The sequence below is a fragment of the Caretta caretta genome, chromosome 1 (assembly GCF_965140235.1).
Source record: "Caretta caretta isolate rCarCar2 chromosome 1, rCarCar1.hap1, whole genome shotgun sequence".
NCBI lineage: Eukaryota > Metazoa > Chordata > Testudines > Cheloniidae > Caretta > Caretta caretta.
Genome location: NC_134206.1, coordinates 328,133,075 through 328,157,356, shown reverse-complemented (window position 1 = coordinate 328,157,356; position 24,282 = coordinate 328,133,075). Strand labels below are relative to the sequence as shown.

General features: G+C 39.6%; 2 protein-coding genes across 14 annotated transcripts in view; one reads left to right on the top strand and one right to left on the bottom strand.

Annotated features, from left to right (window-relative positions):
• Nucleotides 1-12,216, top strand: part of KMT2E (lysine methyltransferase 2E (inactive)) — a 118,328-nt gene extending 106,112 nt beyond the window's left edge. For 2 of the 3 annotated variants that reach the window (XM_048836375.2, XM_048836373.2), the window contains 4 exons: nucleotides 104-402; nucleotides 8,109-8,197; nucleotides 8,555-8,646; nucleotides 9,943-12,216. In XM_048836375.2, coding sequence (XP_048692332.2) covers nucleotides 104-402; nucleotides 8,109-8,197; nucleotides 8,555-8,646; nucleotides 9,943-11,460 — 1,998 coding nt within the window. In that variant the 3' untranslated portion in view covers nucleotides 11,461-12,216. Of the gene's footprint in view, nucleotides 1-103; nucleotides 403-8,108; nucleotides 8,198-8,300; nucleotides 8,397-8,554; nucleotides 8,647-9,942 lie in introns of all 3 variants that reach the window. The other variant, XM_048836380.2, reaches the window with a different exon arrangement.
• Nucleotides 12,217-14,820: 2,604 nt separating this feature from the next.
• Nucleotides 14,821-24,282, bottom strand: part of SRPK2 (SRSF protein kinase 2) — a 310,269-nt gene continuing 300,807 nt past the window's right edge. For all 11 annotated transcript variants that reach the window (XM_048836381.2, XM_048836386.2, XM_048836387.2 and 8 more), the window contains one exon: nucleotides 14,821-16,440. In XM_048836381.2, coding sequence (XP_048692338.1) covers nucleotides 16,256-16,440 — 185 coding nt within the window. In that variant the 3' untranslated portion in view covers nucleotides 14,821-16,255. The remainder of the gene's footprint in view (nucleotides 16,441-24,282) is intronic.

The window sequence follows — 24,282 nt, the reverse complement described above, 5'->3', positions numbered from 1 at the left end:
CTGCTCTGTAGATTTTTATTTCAATTTAATTTTATCAGCAATCAGAAGTTAACTGTGTGTAAAGAAAAATGAGTAAACTTTTCCTCTTATTTTTTTTCCATAGGTGTCTTTATTAGAATACCGAAAGAGACAACGAGAAGCTAGAAAAAGTGGTTCCAAGACCGAGAGCTTTTCTCTGGTTACCGTATCTCCTCATGCTGCTGGTGGAGGAAGTATAAGCAGTAACAATGGTGCTAATGATGGGTATAACAGTGGTGAAAACGGGGAGCAAATTGATAACACTGCTAACCTACCTTTACCATTGCCAGCTACTGTTTATAATACAACTCCAGAAGAAGCTGGCAACAACTGTCCAGCTAAAGAAGCTTCTTCCAGTGAGAAGAATGAACCAGAAGTTCAATGGTAAGCCATTTAGCACAGGTTGCAAGTTCAGAAAATGTATTTGCATAGCCAAATAGACAATTGGAGAAGCAATCTGCTACATTTTCACTCTAAATTTGTAGAGTGTCTAGGAAATATTACATAGCATCAGTTTATTTTATTAACAGATATCGGGGTATTTTATAGAATCTAATTTTGTCAAACTTGTATTTTGATATTTTTTTATTTTGTCAGTGTGCTACGGTGGGATGACTTAGGAGCTAAGGCAATGGGATACCATTTATAAATACATAAATTATACATTTGAACAGAATACCTAATCTACATTTACTTCATAAAAAATAAGTTTTGGCCAGAAGCCTTTCTTTTAAGTGACTGAACAAATATTTTAGTTCCATTTTCCTTACAATCACAGAGAATAGATTCCTCAGGGAAGTGATTGGAATATGTATACGCTCTCGGTCCTGTCACTGAAAGTTTGCATGTGGATTATTCAGCACTTAAATATTTTAAAATGCTGTATGGTGAAGAGGTGTGTTAGTAAATAGTCCTATTTAGCCAGTGTGAAACAAATCAATATTTCTTGTTTCTGTGGATTATAAAAGCCTAGATAGGATGGCAGGAGGAAAGGTCAAGATTGTAACTTTCCACATAAAATAGAGTATTTTTTAACTACACTTTTTGGAAAGAACAGCATCCCATCTACATTAGGGTTCCCAATGTTGCTAGCACAGGTAAAGGTGATCTGGTGTTAGCAACAATGGAGAATTTTCGTCACATTTCCCTACTGTAGAGAAGTTCCCCCAAAGCTTCAGCTCACCATGGGCTGAGAAGCTGAGCAGGAAGAGCTGCCCCTTTTGAGCAGCAGAATTCTCACAGTTGGACTTCACAAAACTTTAGGCAGGTTTTTAATGGAGTACTTAAAAAAAATTAACTTTGCAGTGGGGGATCATGCAGAAATTAGTGTATTAGGATGTAAAGGGAGGCACCTGAAAAACAGCAAAGATAAAGCAATCAACCAGCAAGATACAGGGGGAATGGAAAATTCCTTACCAATAATTTCCTTTCTGCTAGTCCCACAATTCTGGGGTGCTCTCCTCTCTCTACAGCTCAGGGAGGCGGATCAATATTTTGGCACCCTCTGGTCTGGCCCTGCCCCCTCTGCTCCTGCTTGCTGCCAGATGAGTTATTCCCAAACTATAAAACTTACATAACATCATTAATAAATATTCCAGAGATAACAAAATAAATATGTACATTAGACCAAGGAAGATGGTCATATGGTAACCATTCCACTTAATATCTGACCCTTGACTACTGAACCATCCAGGGTGGGTAAAATAATGGGAGCTGCTGATAGCACAAAGGAAATTATTGGTAAGAAATCTTCCATTCTGTAGCCCAGCATCTCCCACTGAAATAGCAAGTAATGAACAGAAGTAGGGAGGGTTATGAAAAAAAAATTTGGTAGGAAAGAAGTACCATCCTTTTTGTGAGGTCACTCAAAAGTCTCTTGATTTCTGAGCCACTGCATGGAGCACCTTCCTGCCAAAGGAGGCCTCTGCAGAAAATAGTTGGTCCACCTTGTAAGGCTTGCTTAATGAAGGTACTAGCTATAGACCATGTGGCTGTTTCACTGATTTCCAGTGGACATGTTCACTTGTTCCAATCATGAGGTTGCTAAGGCTCTCATGGAGCGTGCCATTATTCCTTCTGACACAGGAACCAATGATGATTTGTAGGCTTCCACAATACATAGTTTAAGCCACCTCATGATGAAGGACTTAGAAGCGCTGAGTCCCTGGCATTTTCGGTGGAAGGGCACAAGTAGGGAGCCTGATCTTCGTGTGGAGTCTGTGTGCTTGAGAGATTTTCAACACTCTTCTGACATCTAAGGTGTGCCACATCTTTTCATTTGGATCTTGTGGTTTTGGGCAGAATGAAGAAAGTGTAACCTCTTGGGAAGCATGGAAGGAGGAATTTACTTAGGAGAAGAAGGGATTCTGGTGTCCTGAACATCACCTTGTCCTCATGTACCATACAGTAAGACTCCTGTATAGATAAGGCTGGCAGCTCCGACAGTCTCCTGGTGGTTGTGACAACTACTAAGAAACAAGTTGCAATAGATAGATAAAAGGCCGTCTCTAATGTCAAACACTCAAAAAGATGGCTTGTCAGGGGACTCGGAACTTGAGAAAGGTCCCATTTTTAAAAAAGTGGCCTGAGCACAGTCTGGCGAACCGGACTGCTCAATCTGCCAGAGAGTCTGAGGCTTCTGCAAATAGCACACTACTAAGAGCAGACACCTGAGGCACAGTGGTACTGGGCTGAAGGCCTTGGTCTATGGCTTCTTAGAGGAAATCCTGACTAGTTAGAATTCCTGGAGTTCTGGGATTTTGCACTGTGGTTTTGGCTTTTGTTGAATCTGGACAAGATAGAGAAGTACACTTTTAGCATATCTACTCTTCTAGATGAAGCAATGTCTTAATGACTGGAGGACAGAGCTCTCAGTACTCAGGCTGTTAGCTGAAGCTGTTTTGGGTCCAGATGAGGAAGGGGACCTTGTGAGAAGATGTCCAATCTCTGCAGAAGCTGTAGTGGGGGCTCCAGTGTCAGCTGTATCAGGTCTGAGAACCCACGTCTCCTTGGCCAAAAAGGAATTATCAGTATTATCACTGTTCTCATTTTCTTTTCTGGACCACCCTCCACAGTAGTGGAAAGGGTGGAAGTGCATAGATAGGCCCTACAGCTAGCTGTGCGATAAGGCATCTGCCCCCATGGATCTGGGGTCTGCCTCCATTGTGAAGTATTTTGGCCTCTTTGTGTTTGTATGATCCATGAACAGCTCGGTTGAAGAGGGGCTGAACATCTGACCAATGAGATTGAAAACCTCCTGATTCAGACACCAGTCGGAGTTGTTGACCCTGCACCTGCTGACCCAGTCTGCCTGCTGGTTCAGGTCCCCTTTAATGTGGAGTGCTCTGAGAGAAAGGAGGAACTGTTCCACCTGTCTCATTATTTCCTTTGCTTCCATTTATAGTTCCCTTGTGGTTGTTTAAATATGCGATTATAGTAGTGTTGTCTGATTGAACCAGGATGTGGTTCACCCTTAGGTTGAGCAGGAACCGTAGCAGAGCTAGCTTGACTGCTCTCAGCTCTAGGTTTATGCTATGAGCCATTTCTTCCTTGCTTCAGGTTCCCTGGGGTGTCTGGGTCTCTAAGTGAGCTCCCCAATCCTCCAGAGTGATCTCAACTGCAAGGACTAAAGGATCTGGAAGGCAGATGGCCGTACCTTTGCAGACATTGCTTTGGGCTGACCACCATTGTAAGGAGTTGATCACCTGTGTTAGAACGTGTACATGATCTCTCGTGTTCTGTAGAGTGGTCCTACACCTTTTAGTATGAAGACTTCTGATGCATGATTGTGACCATAGAGTGATCCCTATCCAGGACACCTGGAGTCCTAGGAGTTGAAAACATAGTATCTGCAACTCTAGAGCAAGAAAATTAATTCCTGGATGGAACCAGATATCTTTTCTTGGCCCTGATGATGAAGCTATGGGCCTTAAGGAGATTCATTATCTGGGATGTGGCCCTGGGCACTGCTTACTGCACTGGAGTTCTGGTCAGGATGTCATCCAGGAAGGGGGAAAAGGGGAGTTCCCATCAACCTTAGTCTCACTATTATCACCACCACCATTTTTGTAAAAACCCTGGGGTCCGAGAACAGGCCCAATGGGAGTGTTCGGTACCAGTGATGTTTCCTGCCACAGACAAACCTCAGAAGACTGCAGTGACGCTTTATGTGGGGATATGCTTCTGCTAGATCTACTGAAGTTAAGAATTCCCCCTAGGACAGGGATAGGTTCTCCATCCAAAACTTATTTTCTTATCCACTTGTTTTGAGCCTTTTGAAATGGAGAATAGCTCTGATTCCACCCCCCTTGCACTGCTGTATAATGACAAAGATGGAGTAAGAACCAAGAGCACCCTTCTTGTGTGGGAACACTTTCTGTTGCTTCCATATGCAGATGAGATAGTTAGTTTGTTCTAGATCAGATTGTTTTACGTAGTCATTGAACTGGGTGAGTGGCTGAAGAATGGATGCAGTAGAACAATATTTTCAGATTCTGATTAGTTGTACATTTTAGTATGTTAGAAAATGGTGAATGATATTGGTTATTTACTGGATAATTAACTTTTTGCTCTTAGTGTCAAACTGTATTAGGATTGTAACTGGAATTTAATTAAACACACAAAATAATATATCAAATTTATTTTTATTAAACAAAACACCTTTAAATGGTTTGGGTACATCAACTTCATTGTTTTTCCATGAGCTGGAGAGTAAGTTTCCATAATGTATGGAATCCTAAATATTCATAATTTGAGAACTAAGCTTATCTGAGTTCAGGTAAAGAAGCTATAAAATAGGAATATGAAAACATTCAGGTGAGCTCAGTGGATGATTCTGATGAAATACATGATGGTGTGTCTGGGAGTCAGAGGTCGGGTCCCAAAGCCTGTGATGACTTTGCTAGTCTCTTGCACCTAGTAGCACAGCCTCTGGGTCCCCCCAAGAGTCAAGCCCTTAATGCAGGTCATGGCCTTTTATGCCATATTTGTAAAGCTTGACCTCAAAAGTCAGACTTTTCACCCCAGATTCATTCTTTATATAGAAAAAAGTTAAGTCAAAGTTTTTGATAGCCTCATGGAGTCAGTATATTTTTATTTAAATGTTTTAAGAGATTATAATAAGTTTAGGCCTTAACATATTTTGTTTTAAATTCATATTTCATTTAAAACAGGTTTATTTTTAAAAAGAAAAATGTATTATTTAAATAAATTTTAAAAAATCACTAATTTTTATCCACTCTGGTCAGAGCCATAGGTGGCACCTGGCTAATGAGCTGGAAGCCATGGCTTAGGCTGAGAACCTTATTGAATCCACTGAGGCATCAGCTATAAATGCTTTTGCTTGGGAGACTCTTTAAATTGGAGCCAAACTCAGGGTGATCTCTGTCCTTAAGGGCTTTGAGATCTTTCAGCCAGGAAGGAGATGATGTTGCAAATTTAGGTAGCTGCCAGGGACACTCGGTGACAGAAAAGGCTTCAAAGCCCATCTTTCTATCCATGGATTCCTTAGGATAGAATTCCCCCACTAGGGAGGATGCTATAGTGCATCATCCTTTGGTAACACAGCAGTAGAGCCCTTTGGTTCTTGAACATTATAGAGCCTGAGGTTACTCTTTTTAACATGCTTGTTCCATTAATTCTTCATCACTTCCTTGAAGGAGGAGTGAAGGGCCGTTGAAGCCTTGGGAGGATTTTGAGAGGTGAGGTTTATGCTCAGGAGTCTGCTCAGGTTTCAGATTCAGATAGCGCACCTTCCTCAGAGGGGAAGGAGGAGGAGGCAAAGAACTTTTATCTTGTGGATTTTTTGTGCTTTCTTGTTTTGTGCTTTCTTGTGGATTTTTGGCTCGGGAAGGAGTGTTCTGCATGATCCCCTGAGTTGAATGGGCAGAGTTCTTTGCTTTCGGAGCTTCTTCCCGTTCTGCGCTGGGGTTCCTGGTCCATTGTTTCCCTGTTGGAGTTGCAGCTGCCTTGCTCGGTAAAGGACCTCACTTGCCTGTCCAACTTGTAGCTCTGGGACCTAACACAGTTACGGACAGAAGTCTGGGTGCAACTCACCATCCACCTGAGAAGCCTACCTTACATATAGAGCACTACTTGGATTTGACCGAGTGCTTTCTTGGCTGCTAAGACTGTAGTGGAGGCTCAGGGAGGGTTAACTGCCCCAGGGAGCAGAAGGAAGAATGACCAGGAGGGAGACAGGGAGAACACTGCCTCCACTGCCTAAAAAAAACTGGACAGAAAAGTTAAAATAGAATGAGTGGGAGTAAAAGAAAGTGCTATTGTCTGCTGCTGTTGAGGCAGAGTCTGGCAGCAAGCAGGAACAGAGGGAGTGTTACCAGATCATGTGGTGCTAAAACACAAATCCACTTCCAAGAGCTGCAGAGATAGAAGAGCAGCCCAGACATCCAGAACTGTGGGAGATGCTGGGCTGCAGAAATAAAGAGTGAGGGGGGGGAAGAGAAAACAGGATAGAAAGAAGTACTAGTCTGAACACTGGATGCTGCTTAATTTTTTCCCCATTAAGCATTATTAGAGACCTTTAAGGATATTTTCAGGACTACCAACCAGGCCTACAGGTTACCATACAAACCTAGCAAGGCAGAAAAAAACACGGCTGACTCCAGAGTTCAGATCCAAGGAACAGGTTTATTTCAGAATAGGTACAAAGTGCCAACACCCGAGTGATCAGTTGAGGTATGTTTGGTCAATGATCTTGCTGAGTATATACAGACAAGTTTTTGCCTTTGTTTGTGTATAGTCTTAAGTCTGCGTACACCCTTCTATGCCCAAGATGACACCCTGCTGTCTATCAACACCCCTCTTTGATTCATTACATAATAATGATTAACAATATTTATGACCAAATGTAAGATTCCACAATACACTTAATCAATACTATCAATCTTAAATATTTGACAAGGACTTTCTTGGTTTATCCTGATTATATTTGGTGGGGACATTGTGACCCCTCATTGTTAATTCATCCTTGTTCTGCACTCAAATATCAGGGATGTTTCAAGAAAAGAAATTAGGGATACTTAATAAGCCAAAAATGTTGTTTTGCACTCCTTCCCAGAAAATGATTATTCAAAAGTTTGATGAACCATACTAAACTATGTATAAATTTATATTGATTATGCATTTGCTCATATGTATTACTAACTAATATGTGAGACATATATATAGTACATATATGTCACATACTCGTTAGTAATACATATGAGCAAATGCATAATCAATATAAATTGATTATATATATGATCCATTAAATACACTTAGGCCCTTTCATGTGGTAAGTTTACTTAATGATTGACTCACCTCCTTACAAGACTTAAGAAACCAAATGTTTTTCAGAAGCCAGCAAGACCACTGTAGAGTAATCCTGTAGATTCACTGATAACTAATCAAAACATTTTAGAATGCAGAGGAAGAGTTCCAGTGTTGTCCATTTCCCCTACCAATGCTTGGCACTGCTCTCAACTCTAGCTAATATGGCTTGGACTCTGCCCAAAAAAACTTGTGCTCATGTAGCACCTTCCAGAACTGCTTTACAAATGACAATGAACTAGTCATTACATCACCCTGTGTGATATTATCTTCTCTATTTTACCAATGGATAAACTGAATGACAGAGAACGAGGCCTAAATTTTCAGAAATGTCCACCAACGTTGGGTGCCCAATTTATCTCAGTGACAAAGCATCCTTCCCTTTCTCATCCATGTAGTTTCTACAGTAAGAAAAAAGATCCTGATCTCTAATCTCTTCATATTAACAGGAATTCTGTTAGTGCTAACTTCCTTTTCTGTTCAGATGAACATGTTGCAGAAATTGTTGAACTTATTCCATATTTGAAGTGAGAATCTATTAAAATGAACAGCCTAATTAACTGATTACATGTTTGTCGATAGGAACATTCTTTGTCTTTTGTGTATACTGTCTATACAAGAACAAGTGAGTATGCTACACAGTATTCTTGCCCAAACAGCTGCTCTCTCACCCTATGTTTGAGTTTAAATTATATACATCCTGACATGTGAAATGTAGAATTAGATCTCTTTAATGTAAAGAATATTTTGTTTGTTTTTTAAAGGACTGCTTCAACTTCAGTGGAACAAGTGAGGGAGCGAAGTTATCAAAGAGCTTTACTTCTCAGTGATCATAGGAAAGACAAGGACAGTGGTAAGTTGGCTTACTATCAGTCCAGAAAATGGATTCATTGAACTAATCCACATAATAGCTCTTAGCCATTTTAATATTATGTTCAGATCTGCTTCATCTGTAGGACGAGAATCACCTTGTAGTTCATACTCACCATCTCATTCAAATATCATTCCTCAGTTGCAACTTAAGGTCCTTTATTTCACTGAACTAATGGAAGGTCAGTAAGCAGATGACCTCGTATCATGCTTGCAGTGTTGAATCATATCACTTAGAACTTGAAAAATAGTTCTCTGGAGTTGAACATAAACTGTTCAGTAGTGTTTACAAAAGTCTTGTTTATCAAATTTCTACATTTTACTGTGATTTTGTTTGTAGACCCTGATCCTGAAAATCCAGAGTCCACAGCTGAATGTCCATCCCCAGATACTTCTCAAAAGACTTGCAAGAGTCCTTCAAAAGCAAGCAAGGTAATAGAGTGTGTGTGTGTGTGTGCACACACATGCGTAGATAAGATGCACCCAGCACTAATGGGTAGTTTGATTAGATTAGTATGTATAGATATGTAGTACATTTGGGAATGTCTTTCTTGATTGTTTGAAGTGCTTTTCACTTAGGTAGTTGTCAAGAACTTTTTTCTTTTACCTGTTATGTATCTGTGTTGAATATGAGCAGCAATAACTCTAGCCAAGTCTCAACCATGTAATATGCCACATAAGACATTTTTCATCTAATCCAAGTAAAAAGTTACCATTGCTTTCATTCATGATAGGGATTCTCAATTGCAAAGGACTTGCCAACACCAACAAGCACATTTAAGATCATTATACCTTAGCATAGTACAAGTGGTATTGTTTATCAAGATTTTCTGATAATTCCAAAGAATAACCAGACTGATTAATTTGTTTTTTATCCTAATTCTCTGGAATATGAACAGATAAAATCTATTCAATCCTCATAGATCATAGCCAAAATATTCCATATTTGAATGAGCCTATCTCAGTTCAATTAAAATTTGGTATGTGTAATGTTGAATGGTAGTGACCAAAGTCACAATTGCAGTGAATTTTTGGGGGAGACAAATTGTTTCAGTGGTTTTGCATTTTCATTTTAAAAACCAAATAGATATAATTTTACAAGGAATCTGAACTCTAATCTTTGTGCTTAAATTCATATTGAAAATAAAGTGTCAGTTTTTTAACAGAGAGGGTAATTAACACTGATAGGAAGAAAATTGCGTGGTAGCTACTGGCATAATATTAAATGGAGGAATTCAGGTTGTAATGTTCAGTCAGTTTGTTCACATTATCCCAGTTTTAAGATTTGAAGTTTGATGTGAAACCTGTAAATTATTTTGTATAGAACTTGAAATAAATCCCTTAGTATCAGCAGTCCAGGGCTTTTATAAATAACATAGATTGTAAGATATTTCAAGTAGTGACGTCTTCTCCAGTGTTGTTTTTTTTTAAACCTGGGATGCTTTGTATGCTGTATAAATAAGAAGTTTCAGTGCATTTTGGTAACACTATATCATGAGGATAATGCTACCATTAAGGAAGCTTAGCCTTCCACCTGTATCTATCGTTTTCTTTTTCTTCAAATAATGAACATCCTGTGCACCTGCCAAGGAAAACAAACTCTTTTTGATTTCTAAAACACTTACTGGGTGAAAGTTATTTTTAAGAAACTGGTTTTTATATATATATACTTTAAAACATTTTGGGGTAAAGTTACACTGACTTTGTTGTTTCTCTTCATCTATCTAGCCTTCTTCACCTGGTCCTGTAGTTTCAGCGCAATCAATTGGGAGAACACCCACAAAACCAGATTCTCACTGGGAAACTGCAGTTAATGCTCCAGAGGCTGAGAATGCGAATCATCCCAAATCTGAGCTGCAACAAAAACAACTGACAAATAATGTCCAAGTACTTTCAAAAACTCACCCATCTCAGTCGCATTTGCGTAGTTCAACAGAGCAACTTTCCCATTCACAAAAGCTGCCTTCTGCACCTTTGAAACTGCACTGTCCCCCTTCACCTCATGTAGAAAATCCTCCAAAGTCATCTACTCCTCACGCACCTGTACAGCATGGTTATCTTTCACCAAAGCCTCACTCACAGCAGTTAGGATCTCCGTACAGACCTCATCATCCACAGTCACCTCAAGTTGGAACACCTCAGAGAGAAACACACCGAAGTTTTTATCCAGCAGTACAGAACCTTCAGCCTGGTAGTCAGCAGCAAGCTAGTGGACAGTTGTTCACCCAGGCACCTTCAGGACAATCTTCAGCAACTTATAGTCAGTTTAACCAACAAAATTTGAACAGCAGTGCACCGCCCCCACCTCCTCCCCCACCCCCTTCTTCTTCTACTTACTATCAAAACCAGCAGCCCTCTGGAAACTTTCAGAGTTATAGTCAGTTAAAGGGTAGCATACCCCAACAAACTGTTTTCTCTTCTGGACCAAATCAAGCACTTCCTGGCACTACAGGCCAGCAAGCAGTTCCAGGACACCATGTAACTGCAGGGCATTTTTTGCCATCTCAGAACCCCAGTATTCATCATCAGGCTTCAGCATCTGCTGTTCCTCCTCCTCCTCCACCACCACCTGCTCCAGGACCTCATCTTGTACAGCAGCAAAGTTCCCATCAGCAGCATTCTGTAGCACACGTAGTAGGTCCAGTTCATGCCGTGGCAGTAGCCCCTGGATCACACATTCATTCTCAAGCTGCTAGTCACCATTTGCCACCACCACCTCCACCCCCAGGTCCTCTGCCCCACCATCAACCTCCTCATTCCACAACAGGACATCAAGGTCTGCAAGCACAACACCAGCATGTAGTAAATTCAGCTCCTCCACCCCCGCCACCTCCACCTTCCAATGTTTTAGGCTCTGGGCATCACCCAGCATCAGCACAAGGGATACACCATCCATCACATCAAGGACCCCCACATTTTCCTTCAAGTGCTCATTCAAATGTATCTTCCTATTCATCACAAGCCCCACATCATACAACGTTGGGACCTGGACCTCAACATCAGCCTGCTGGAACAGGACCTCACTGTCCACTACCAGGTCAAGGTCCTCATATCCAACCTCAAGGACCAAACAGTATTCCAACACCTGCAGCTTCAGGGTTCTGTCCTCATCCTGGCTCTGTAACCCTTCCTCATGGTGTGCAAGGACCTCAGCAGGCATCTCCAGTGCCTGGACAAATTCCTATTCACAGAGCACAGGTGCCACCAACTTTTCAAAATAATTACCATGGTTCAGGGTGGCATTAAAATGGGACCCTTGCTCCTAAACATTTTAAAAATGTTTCTGTAAGATAAACTGTGTATATTTCATATGTACCTGTTCAAGGTACTTTTTAACGCTTGTACATGATACTTTGTATAAAAGCAAACACCAGTGCTCTTTCATTGTATTCTTTCCATTTTTTTGCTTTTTTAAAATTCCTGAAAATGTGCTGTTCAGCCAGTATTAGGTATTTCTTTTTATTTTGTAAGTGAACATTCCAGCAGTTTTTTCTGGCAGTAGATTTGATGCTGCATAATCTTTAAATTTTATTGTTGCAGTTAAATTCATTTAGTGAATGTTTTCTATATTACTTTTTATACATATGTAATTAAATAAGTACACTGATAAGAGATGGCACGAATAGGTTTTTCATTTTCTTCTGTCAACAGTTCTTTGTGTGCATATAGCTAGAAAACAATGCAATACAGATTTTTATAGTTTGGCGTGGACATGACTTTTGTTTCATCAGTTATTTACAGAAATGTAATTTAATGTATAGATTGTTTCTAATATCTCTGACAACTGCTGTAAATACTGTTTCTTTTTGCGTGTAAAATTGCTTAAGGCTTCTTTCATTTGATATAGTACTGTACATAATGACAAGTCTCTTTTGCAAAAATGTGTGATCTTTGTGGAAGTAGTACAGTATATGATCTTTAATTTTTTAATATACTGTCACATTGCAGCACTGGCTGGGCATTTTAATTCATGTTAATAAATCACAATTATGTCAGTTTTAACACTGTCCTGAGAGTTGTGTATTTAAGGAAAAAATAAGGTTATAAGTGACTGCATGTCCAGCTATTTAAAAATCTGCCAGGATTGTGAGTGCTATAATTAGAAGTGATGGCACTACTTTATTTCCTCTTCAAAAATACTCTGAGTTCCCATTTCATGGATATTTTATTCTTCCTGCGAGGAAAGCTGACCAGTTGCATATTCCACCTCAAATTTCATCTGTGAAGCTGTCCATTAAAGCAGGGGTTCTCAAACTGGGAGGACATGAGAAGCTTTACGGGGCAGGTGGGGAACTTACTGTGCACATTCAGAGCTGGGTGGCCAGAGAGCAGCAGCTCCTGGCTGGGCACCCAGCAGCAGTGCAGAAGTAAGGGTGATAATACATGCCACTCTTAATTCTGTGCTGCCTTCACAGCTACTGCTCTCCGGCTGCCCAGCTCTGAAGGTGGGTGGTGTAAACTACTACAGCCACAAAGAAGAGGGGGCAACAATCAAATAAGTTTGAGAACCACTGCATTAAAGGTTAGTGTGTTCTTTTCCTGCTAATCTTAGTGATTAGAGATGAGGAAAAACTACTTGAAATATCAGTGTAGTGTCAGTTTACTGAAATATGTTACATTATACAAAACTAATCCACACAGTTTATGCATTGTACAGGATAATTATTCATACATTGGTACAGTTACAGTCTAGATCCATACCATTCAAATATTGGTTATTCTGATCTTGAAGATAGACCCCAGGAACATTTGCACATATTTTGGTACCTATAGGTATGTTTCCTATTCTAAAAGTTCAAAATAGAATTCCAACATGTATGGTTTGTTAGATTTTTGTAAAATAATTCCTGAAATGCACTAAGACATTAAAAACGACCACCTACATTGTGAAGAGAAGACATTTCAACATAAAAATGAAAAATTTATGAACTTTATTACCAAAAGAGAGGAGATGGGTATGTTTTTGTGGCTAAAGAGTAACATGGAGGGTAATGGACTTAACAGAAATGAATAAATACAGCCAGAAAGCTTATTGTTAAAATGCAAGTTCAGTGTTTTAACTTTATATCTAGGATAAGATATCTGTAGGGTAATGAAGATGCTGCAGCTATGCTTGAATGTGTGCACAGAAGAAATGTGTGCACCAATTTTTATGCTATAGAACATGAAGACAAGCCTTTAATCATCTTATTAAATACCAGTCTGGTGGTAGGACCAATTATTTCAGATCTTAAAACTAATTCACTTGGCTGTATATAATTTAAAAGTTTAATTAGTCCTGTGAAACTAGCTGAAGGCATGGGGAGTCAAGTAATTTTTCTACTGTAGCTTATTGTGGATGTTAATTTTTTTTCAGGTTTTTAAGAATCAAGAAATTCCACCAGTTTATAAAAAGCTAGTATAGCAGATTGAGTAAAGAGGAACTGTTGCTTTGTCTTTATGTTCAACTGCTACTGGTGAAAGAAGGCATTGGACTGGTAACAGCATTAGAAATAGATTTTCTTACTACTACAGGAAAGGCAATTCAGTTCCATTACTATTCACATCCTTGTATTTTTTTCTCCTGAGTCTAGCAACCAAAGTCTACTAGGAACTGGCTAAGACCATCAACTAATTAAACGACCAGAGCTTTGAACAAGTAACCTCCTTATCCCAACCCTATAGAGCCACAATTTATTACTTTACTGTGGTGGTCAAAGCCATTGTATTAATAAAATTAAGTGAGTGGATCATTAGCTAGCTTGGAAGCAAGAACTCATATTTTGTACGAGACATTTTGTCAGTATAAATTGAGTAGCTACAGCTTTTTGAAAGAAATGGGTAAAAGACAGCATAGTACGTGTCTGAAATGGTACTGTTTAAGTTACCACCATTAACTGAATGTTAGGATACCAGTAACTTTTGTAAAAATAGCTACAGTAGTGCAAAGAGCTGTAATATTGGAATATTTGGTTTGGTGCCTAGAAAGTGACGTTTTAAACTAATATTTCAATTCTTAAGTTTTTCTTTCCTTCCTGTATTGAAAATTTATCACTCGTTACAACAGGATGAACCTAAAGGCAACTCCTCGGTGAAACAGAAAATTTTACCTCCTGTCTTCTCTTGCTTTCATTACAGCATTTTGTCTTCACACTATCAATATTATCCTTGCTGCCTTTTTAAAAAAAAAAACAGCTTTCCAGTATGAAGTCCTTAAGTAGATGGCTGCCATTGCTCTCTGCTCTGAAACCCAAATGTTAGCATTGCCAAATGTGGCTGAAAGTCTCTTGAATAATAGCATATTGTGTTGTACTCTACCAAGAGGTTTTAAATAATCTTCATTTTTAATTATACACAGAAGGGCAAAAAGCAAGCAAAGGTTACTTTAACTTGAACAAGTTCTGTGGAATGCCATTTCTGAGTCTGAACAAGCAATGAGTTAACTGTTGCAGGTGCTATTTTAGCTCTGATGTATTAAGTAAAATATTTTAAGCGTGTACAGATATTTTACAAATGAATTGTCAACTGGCATTTCCAGTATGCTAGGTTAAAAAACCTACTGAGAAATGTGACTATCAAACAGTTGGATTTACCATTATCAAGCATTTGAATGACCAGCACAATGTCTGAAAAAACAAAACACTTTAATTAGACAACTGCAAGCACCTCAAACAATTGGTTATTGTTACAACACAGAGCTATCTTCTCACAATCTAGTTATTGCAAAGGCATGTGAATAAATTTAAAATGGACAGTCAAAAAAGTGGCACCATAATTATGTAAAACCAGAAATAAACTTACATTCACCCCACTGACTTCTAAAAGAGGGCAAAATACACCTCCATATTTTACATTCTAAAATCTGTATTGCCTATGAATTTGAGTATTTAGCTTTTTTCACCCCCAGAAACATTTACAATTTTGCGTGCAACTTACAAAGGGCAAACTAATTGCTATCTATGTCAATTCATGGGGGGGGGAAAGCTAGTGCAATTCGTTTTCGGAGCATGTAAAGCTATGAATGGAATGAGCATGAACTGTCTCAAACATTGAATTATTTTGTCCTCTAAATTATATTTGCTTTTTGGTCAATCCTTTTCGTACCCCAAGCATATATTATTGTAAAAGATCAGTAATCCTAGACAGAATATTTCCCATGCTCACTTTTAATCTTTTGGGTATAGTACAAATTACAGTGCTTATAAAAAGGCAACACCATATGGTACCATGTCTTCACTATCACATTGTAAGGGAAATTGCTATTTTCTCCTTAAAAGCACTTAAAATAGGCAAAAATTCTAAAAGGGAGTGCTAAATGATAATGCATACTTTATCGTTAGAAAGAAGTCTAGCCTTCCTTTAAAGTGCCATTGGTGGAATGAAGTCTTGTAAACCAGAGCCACTTTGTTTATAATCTAATGTACAGGAACTTCTACAAAATGGAAAGTTTACACAAATCCTTAAAGCAGCTTGAAGTCCGCTACATGCAATTTGTATGCTACAAAGCTCTTTAAACTTAGTAGCTTTACTCTGAAATCTGAGTCCCCATCCCATATTTAAATGGAAATAAACATTTACAGGGTGCATTTACATACACTATAATACAAGAATGATGTCCCTTTGTCAGAAAATAAAATTGTACAATTCCTTGCCATTTCTCAGTTCTGACTTGATGTCAAACTTGTAAATTATATAATACTCAGCTAAAATATTTCATCATAAATAGTTACAAAACCTGCCAAAACACAGAGGGATGGGGGGAATAGTTTGTTCAAAAGTTTGACATTTGAATGCCACACAACACAAGAAATGATGCTTAAAGACACGTTAAGTGTTTTCTGAAGAGAGTGGGTGAGTAAACTACCAGCTGAAGACAAGACTACCCTTCCCCAAGAATACAGTGCACAAAAAGCAAAATGTCAAACAGTACCTCAAAGCAAAATAAAGGTCTGAGGATGAAGCCAGCTCACTTGTGATCCTGTTAAAGAATTTGTGACAGTCACCATTTAGGTCCGATGCACTGGAAGTGGTTGCTGGTTCAATCTTACATTTGAAGATTCTGCTAAGAATTCAACCATGGATGCCTAAGGCATTCTCCAGCTGAAGCTCGTTTTTCTGGAACCATTTCTAGCATGGGAATCAGGAAATCTGTGAACTGTGCGGCATCTTCATGAGGCCAACCATATTTTTCCACGAGCACATCAAAGAGGCTCCAAGGTTTTAGCTTGGTAATGTGCCGGAGTTCTCCTGCATATAAAAATGTTCTGTTAGAAAGTTCTCATTATCCTTGATTATTACTTGTTCAGTCTCTCTTCCCACTGTATGCCTAAACTATTTAGTGTAGTATGTTACTACAGTTCTCCCTGAAAATAAACCCATCCAGTGTTTTATTCAGTTGAAAAAAATGAAAAACCTTTCTCAAAGCACATTCTGAAGGCATTATTTCCTTTGAAATTACTATACTAGATCTGAAAACCACTGTAAACATACTTCTATTATGTTCCTACCTTCTGCCTTCTTTTGATAAGAAAGCATGTATTTACAATATACTTAGTGATACTGGCTTTAAAAAAAACCAACCTCTCAAAGAAAAGCTAAATAAAATTAGAGTGAATACTGATAAAATCATCTGCAACAGTGGACATTTCTAGTATCAAATACAATGAAATGCACTTTAGTTTGGTATCCATAGGAACAGCATGTCCTATTGCTAACACTGTATGCAAAGACTGTCTGAAAGTCATTTACCATTCATGAGACTGAAGCAAAGTAAGGCAACACTTTTTCAGTTTATACTGGTGAGTTCCATGAGTATTGCTATGAATATTATTACTATTTACAAAATGAGAATACCTCGTCTTTTCATTGACTCTGTTTTGTCAAACTGACAATTATATATCATCAAAAAACAAAGCAAACAAAAAACCATCAGAAAGCCCAAATTAAGAATTGACTTCACACACACATTTTATTTGGAACATTAGCAATTGTAGATGTGGTCACGCAAACAACTTTAACTTTGTCCCTTCTCATACTATCTCAATACAGCTTCTTCTTATCTATCCATTACTCAGATACATCACCAGTGACAAAAAACACATTTCTCTCAATAAATTTGTGTGATGGCATGATAAGGTTTCTGATTGTTCCCATGGTGTCACTATGGAGGCTGAGCAAAGGCTGTTTACATACTCTGAACATTTGGATGTTTTTGTAAAATGGAGCCTGAATTTGACATGACAAGCCTCAGATTAGTGCATTCTGAGGAAACTGTAACATTCTCTGGGGTCTTTGGCTGAGGGGTAGATACTTTGATCACTAACTCTAGGTAAAAGTTTTCTGCAAGAAATTCCGCTAGGACTTTTTATATGTTTTAAGAATTGCTCAGTGACAGGTATCCATCCCTTCTGCCCTTCCAAGCTCTGACATGACTGGCAGAGCTTGCAAGCTAATCAGAATGGACCCCATTTTTTCCTAAACTGTCTTGCTTCATTTCCATTCTCCATACTAATTCCTTTTCCCTGCTGTGCGCCTTCCAGAACAAACCTACCTGCACCCTCTGGGGTTTCCTGCCAACTGTGCCCAGCCTCACGTCCTTTCGCACATGCACCATGCACACTTTTCAAAGCGTGTATCAAACTGATGTGCATGTATTATGCATGCATCAAACTGGTATGTATTATATACACTTCCAAACACAGGTATCGATGCATGCACTTTTGTATTCTCACAAGAATACCTTTTAAATAGCTACATGTTCTCTCGCAAAACCTAGGGCAGGCTCTTCTACTCATTAGGGATGCCCGGTAGATTGAAATTTGAAGTTTTTATGTGAATGTTTCAGAGATACGACAAATCAAAGTAGTATTAGGAAAATCTATGAAAAGTGAATAATTAGGACATTTTAAAGCATCCCTCAAATTCCTTGTGATGGGCCCCAAACTTTCCAGAAGTATTCTGCCCTAAAATGAGCTGTGGCCTAGGGTTATTTTAGTTTTGATGAAGTTAGGGAAGAAAAAATTATGTTGAAAACTGGATTTGTAACAGGACTGGATTCAACTTTAACTACACCCAGACCAGCACCCCTCCAATAATTTAATGGAAACTTCTTCCCCTTTCCCTTCATTTAAGTACTGCTGAATGTCCACTTTAAACCTACAAAAAGTATATTCATAATTAAAGCTGAAAAAATAATTCAAAAGAATTCCTAGAAATGCAATCCATAACTGTAAGAGGCACGACAAGTCAACAACAATAAAGCAGGGGTTTTATGTAACAATCTCACGAAAATTTCTTTGATCATGCACTTTTTCTTGAAAACACACACATTCCTAAAAACAGACTTATTCAAAAGGTTTAGGACCGATTCTGGAAGGGACACGTGCAGACACACCTGTCAGAAAAGTTATGTACAGCTAGGGATGCATGACACAGAAGTTTTTTGCACAGCCTCGGCTCCCCCAATTGTCTGAAGAGCTTTCTGCAATAGGAGCAAGGGAGGATGTTCTGGTGCAAGGGTCCACCTGTTTTTGCATTATTTCTTTCCCTCCACTCCGTTAAATAGCTAGTAGTATTTTTTTTCCACTAACAACCTCCAAAGGCATACTCAATAGTTATGCTAGCCTAGCCAGCATCCTATGAAACAGATTTAGCTCATGAGGAAATGTAGCCTTAGTAAATACCAGTTCATCCACAGAGTTTGAAGAGAAGAAAAAAGAGAGAGGAGACTCCGACCTTGAACGCCGCAAAACTTTTTTCAGGTTCTATCCCAAATACCCAGTCATCTTCAAGAAAAAAATATCTACCCAAACGGTGAATGGAGGCGGATTCTTTAATGGAGAGGGTCAGGACCTCTTAGGAAGAGTGAGATGCCTGGCACTGAGGGGTGACCACACTGAGACCATGGGTCATGATGAATAAAATCAATTTAATTAAAGTGTTTGTAGAACCCTAAAGGACAGGGGGCAATCAACAGGGATCTTCAAACATGTCATCAGATTTGATTGAAGATCTGATGACTGCAGCACAAGAGGATCTAACTTATAGACCTCCTCACGTCCAAAAGATGGCTAGCGTAAGCAACAACCCCAGGCTAAGTCAATGGATCCATCCCAACTGATTCAAAGCCTGACCAAGAAGGTTCCCAGATCCATGCACTTGCAACTGAAGTAGGAAGAGTCACAGGGGAGAAATGTAACTGCTGGGGCATGAAGATTCTAAAGATGATGACCTGCAAAGCCTAAGAGCTCAACACTCTCCAGAACCTCAGCTGAAACCAAAACAGGAGCTTGATAACAGTCTATCATCAGTACTGTGAGCAGAAGAACCAAGAACAAATCTCCTTCCAGACCCAGAGGACTCTAAGTCAGAGACAGAACTTTTCCACTTCTTATAGATAAACAGCAACTTGGCACTGAAGTCACTCAAGATCCATATGTAGGAATGGTTATGAAATTAAAACAATTAGTTTAGTTAAGAAAATAATGTCCGCTTTATGCTTTGTGGCTAGAAAGGAAAAGGCCCCACTCAGCAATTAAAAGAAAGCTGTGACAATAATAAGAGGAAGTTACTCACCTTGTGCAGTAATGATGGTTCTTCGAGATGTGTGTCCCTATGGGTGTTCCACTGTAGGTGTGTCTATTGATCAGAGATTAGGCGGATTAGTTTCAGAGTAACAGTCGTGTTAGTCTGTATTCGCAAAAAGAAAAGGAGTACTGCCACAAGTACTCATTTTCTTTTTAGGTGGATTAGGTTTCCCTAATCCCTGTACTATTGATCAGAGATATTTGGTAGCAGTGTCCGTTCAGCCTGCACATGCTCTTTCCCTCCCTTGTGTTGTGCCTTGAGGCTAATTAGCGTTGCATAGGCAAACCACCCTCAATTCCTTCTCTACCACAAAGCCTCCATTGAGAACTCCAAAGTAGAGGGGAGGAGGGTGGGTTGGGGAGCACCAAGAGGGGGACACATCCTGAAGAACCATCCTTACTGCACACAGTGAGTAACTTCCTCTTCTTCTTTGAATAATGTCCCTGTGGGTGACTCCCGAGCAGAATCCCCAGTGGGAGATTGGGGCTTCGGAGTCGAGTCTGTTATGGATGAGAACACTGTGGAGCTGAAGATAGCATCGGAAGCAGAGTCTCCAGTAATCACACAAGTGTTCTGTGAAGGTATGAGCAGATTCCCAAGTTGCTGCCCTACAGATTTCTGAGATAGGAACAGTCTTGAGGAAAATGACAGAGGTGGAAACCAACCTCATCAAATGTGTGCAGATTATGGATGGAAGTAACACCGTGCAACCATGACAACAGTGGTTAATACAATTGATACTGCGTGCAGATGTGATCACCCCATCTCAAAAAAGATATATTGGAATTGGAAAAGGTTCCGAAAAGGGCAACAAAAATTATTAGGGGTAAGGAACGGCTTCCGTATGAGTAGAGATTAATAACACTAGGACTTTTCATCTTGTAAAAGAAACAACTAAGGGGAGATAGGATCGAGGTCTATAAAATCATGACTGGTGTGGAGAAAGTAAATAAGGAAGTGTTATTTACTCAACACAAGAACTAGGGATCATCAAATGAAATTAATAGGCAGCAGGTTTAAAACAAACAAAAGGAAGTATTTATTCACACAATGCACAGTCAACCTGTGGAATTCCCTGCCAGAGGATGTTGCGAAGGCCAAGATTATAGCAGGGTTCAAGAAAGAACGAGATAAGTTCATAGAGGATAGGTCTATCAATGGCTTTTAGCCAGGACATACAGGGATGGCGTCCCTAGCCTCTGTTTGCCAGAAGCTGGGAATGGGCGATGGGATGGATCACTTGATGATTACCTGTTCTGTTTGTTCCCTCTGGGGCACTTGGCATTGGCCACTGTCGGAAGACAGGATACTGGGCTAGATGGACCTTTGGTCAGACCCAGTATGGCTGTTCTTACGTTTGAGACCCATTTGGAGAATCTTTGGGCCGATATTGCTACGCCTTTTGACCTTTCCACAATGAAGAGGAAAAGATTAGGAGATTTTCTAAAGGCCTTTTTCCTGTCCAGATAAAAGGCTAAGATGCTCCTAATGTCTAGTGTAGGCAGTATAGCTGCCCTGGTATCATGATAAAGCTTTGGATAAAAGGTTAGGAGATGAATCAGCTGTTTATGTGAAAAGACAAGGTCACCTTGGGGATGAACTTCAGACGTGGCCTAAGAGTAGCCTCATCTTTAAAGAATACTGTGAAGGGGGGGTGCCATTAGTGCTGCTATCTCCCCTATTCTCCTCGTCAAGGTGATGGCCACCAGAATTGCCGTCTTCATTGACAGGTATGTAAGTGAAGAAGTGACCATAGGTTCAAAGAGCATTCTAGTCAGGATCTTTAAAACTAGATTTAGGTCCCATGTTGGAGTGGGGTGTCCGGGTTGGGGATAGAGGTTCACTATGCCCTTGAGGAATCTCTTTGTAGTTGGATGGGCGAAAACCAAGAATCCCTCAATTTGCTGATGGAAAGCTATTATAACTGCAAGGTGTACCTTGACCGAACTGAGGGATAGCTCTGACGTCTTGAGATCCAGCATATAGTCCTATACCACAGGGAAGGTGGAAGACTCCGGGTAATTTGTCTGGAATTGCACCAAACCTGAAACCTAATTCACTTTGCAGGTAAGCGAGTTGGGTAGCTGATTTTCTATTGTGTAGTAGCACTTCCTGCACCTCCTCGGAACAGCAGTTCTCTATGTGCTGGAACCACAGAGGAGCCAAGTCTTGAGCTGGAGGATCCGCAGGTTGGGATGAAAAGTTTGTCCTTCATTCTGTGGGAGGAGGTTGGGGGATGTTTGAAAAATCGCCAGCTGTGTGAGGCACAAAGAAAAATGGACTTAAAATAAACAAAAACAAACCTTCCCACTATTCTGTTGGTTGGCAAGAAGGAGGGGAAGAGATAGAGAGGAAGGGCCTTGGAAAGAAAGGAGGTTGTACATTTTATCTGGGTTAGGACTGGAATAAGGGTGAGTTGTCTCAAATTGGTTTCTAGCTGAAATCAGTAATTGGCAATGACATCACCTGTTTGTTAAAGGGTATAAAAAGTAAACTCTTAAAGGGTTCGTTGCTAATACCGGCCTGGCCACGCTGGAGCCAACCAATATGGGTCTAAGCACCCTAGGTTTATCTTGGTTGTAAGTATCTTGATTAAATACCTATAAATGTTTGGTTACCGTTTGGATGTAGTAAATCGCTTATTATTTAGGCTTTGGGGGAATGTTTAGAGCAACTGTATAACTCCTTTGGATTTAATAAAGGATTTTATGATTAAATTAGTGTTTGGTGGTGTCCCACATTAATATTAATAATTTCAAATATTAATTCTAGCATTTTGGAGACCACAAAGAGATGCCAGACTTTAATTTCAGTTGCTCTGAATCCCCAGAGTGAAGGGGTAACGACCGATCCTCTGGGGCAAGTACAGAAGTTTCTTCTAAAGAGAAATTCAGTAACAGAAGGGGACTACAGGGAGGTACTTTGGATCACTATGTAAAAGAATGCCTGGCAGAGCACAGCAAAGATCTGTACTTGGAGCAAACTCTTTGCAAGTACGGCAAACTGTAAACTTGGCAAACTTGGAGGCTAACTGTACAGCAAACTGTACTTGGAGGCCAACTCTTTGCAGGCAAAGTGCACCACCTTGAAGAATGAGTGCAAAAAAGCACAAAGATAAGCTCAGTGCAGCCAAGAGAAATTGGCTGATAAATGTGTCACTTTGGGAGATAAGTAAGTGATTTAAGGAAAGAGAGATTTAAAGAAGGGGGGGGGGGTTAAAAGGAGCTTTTGCACAAATTAACACTGCAGACAGAGTTTGGAGGGAATTAAACAGTCAGGGGTTGTGGAAACCTTAAAGTGTGAAAGTGTTATAAGAAGCGAGTGTTTGATTTGATAATAAAACCCAGTTATGGCAGTACAACTTGGTATAGTCATGCAGGGTGGAACCCTGGTAGTCAAACAAATTATACAATGGGGTCAGGTGGTGGCTACTACCACCATTGTTTTTGGCCCCAGAAGCCTTTTCAGCTATTCTGAAGGACAATGGGCCCTTTTCCCAAAGGAATGGTCTATAAATAATCAATTATAAATGACTGCTGCAGGCACAGAGACACTCTGATTTAAGAAGAGGAGGACTTGTGGCACCTTAGAGACTGACCAATGTATTTGAGCATGAGCTTTCCTGAGCTACAGCTCACTCTGATTTAAATCATTTGACTATGGCCGATTTAGTCAAAATCACTACAAGGAAATAAGGGGTTTCCATTGGAATTTGCCTCTGAATGCACAAGGGAATGTAATCTGGGTACAGCTGTGTAAAAGGCAATTAAAGCAGTGCAATGGATGTTAAGGAAAAATGTTTTTTTAAAAAATGTAAATATATTTATGTAATTACATAAGGTTTTAAGGACCTAAACAAACACTCCTGGTTTGTAAATCCCTATTTTGTCTTTTTAAAATGAATTGGCTTTTAAAAGATTTCACTAAAAATCTATTTGCATCTTTCATTCAAGGTTGCAAAACTGACAGACTTTTTTGTCAAACACAGGTAGCTAGTGTTATTTGGCTTTGTTATTTAGCGTTATTTTACCTTGGGGTACCTCAATGGTTTTATAAAGTTTAATATCATGTAAATAAGGACTAGAGGACATGGCTGTGGTGGCCAGAACCTGGATAGTGGGAAGAGATCTTGATCCTTTTTCAGTAATCAAACAGCAACTAAAAGAGTTGCGTGAGAAGAATGAAAAATTAAAAAGATAGTGCACCTTTGGAGCAATAGCAGGGGTGAGGTACACAAGAGAAGAAATGTTAGGAACACTGAGCCTTAAGGTGGCCCTGAGTAAGCAGACAGTCCCTTTGATAAGAATTCATGGGAATGCTGAAGCACAAAATCAAAGAGTTACACTTCATGTGAAAACTGACACGGCTAATATAATGTGATAGCAAATAAAAGTGGAAGTTAAACTATGGAAAGAACATGCATTTCCCCCATGGAATATGCAGCGTATGCTGTAACAGGGGTAAAAGTAATGTAAGCAAAACATGCTAATTAATTAAGATCCT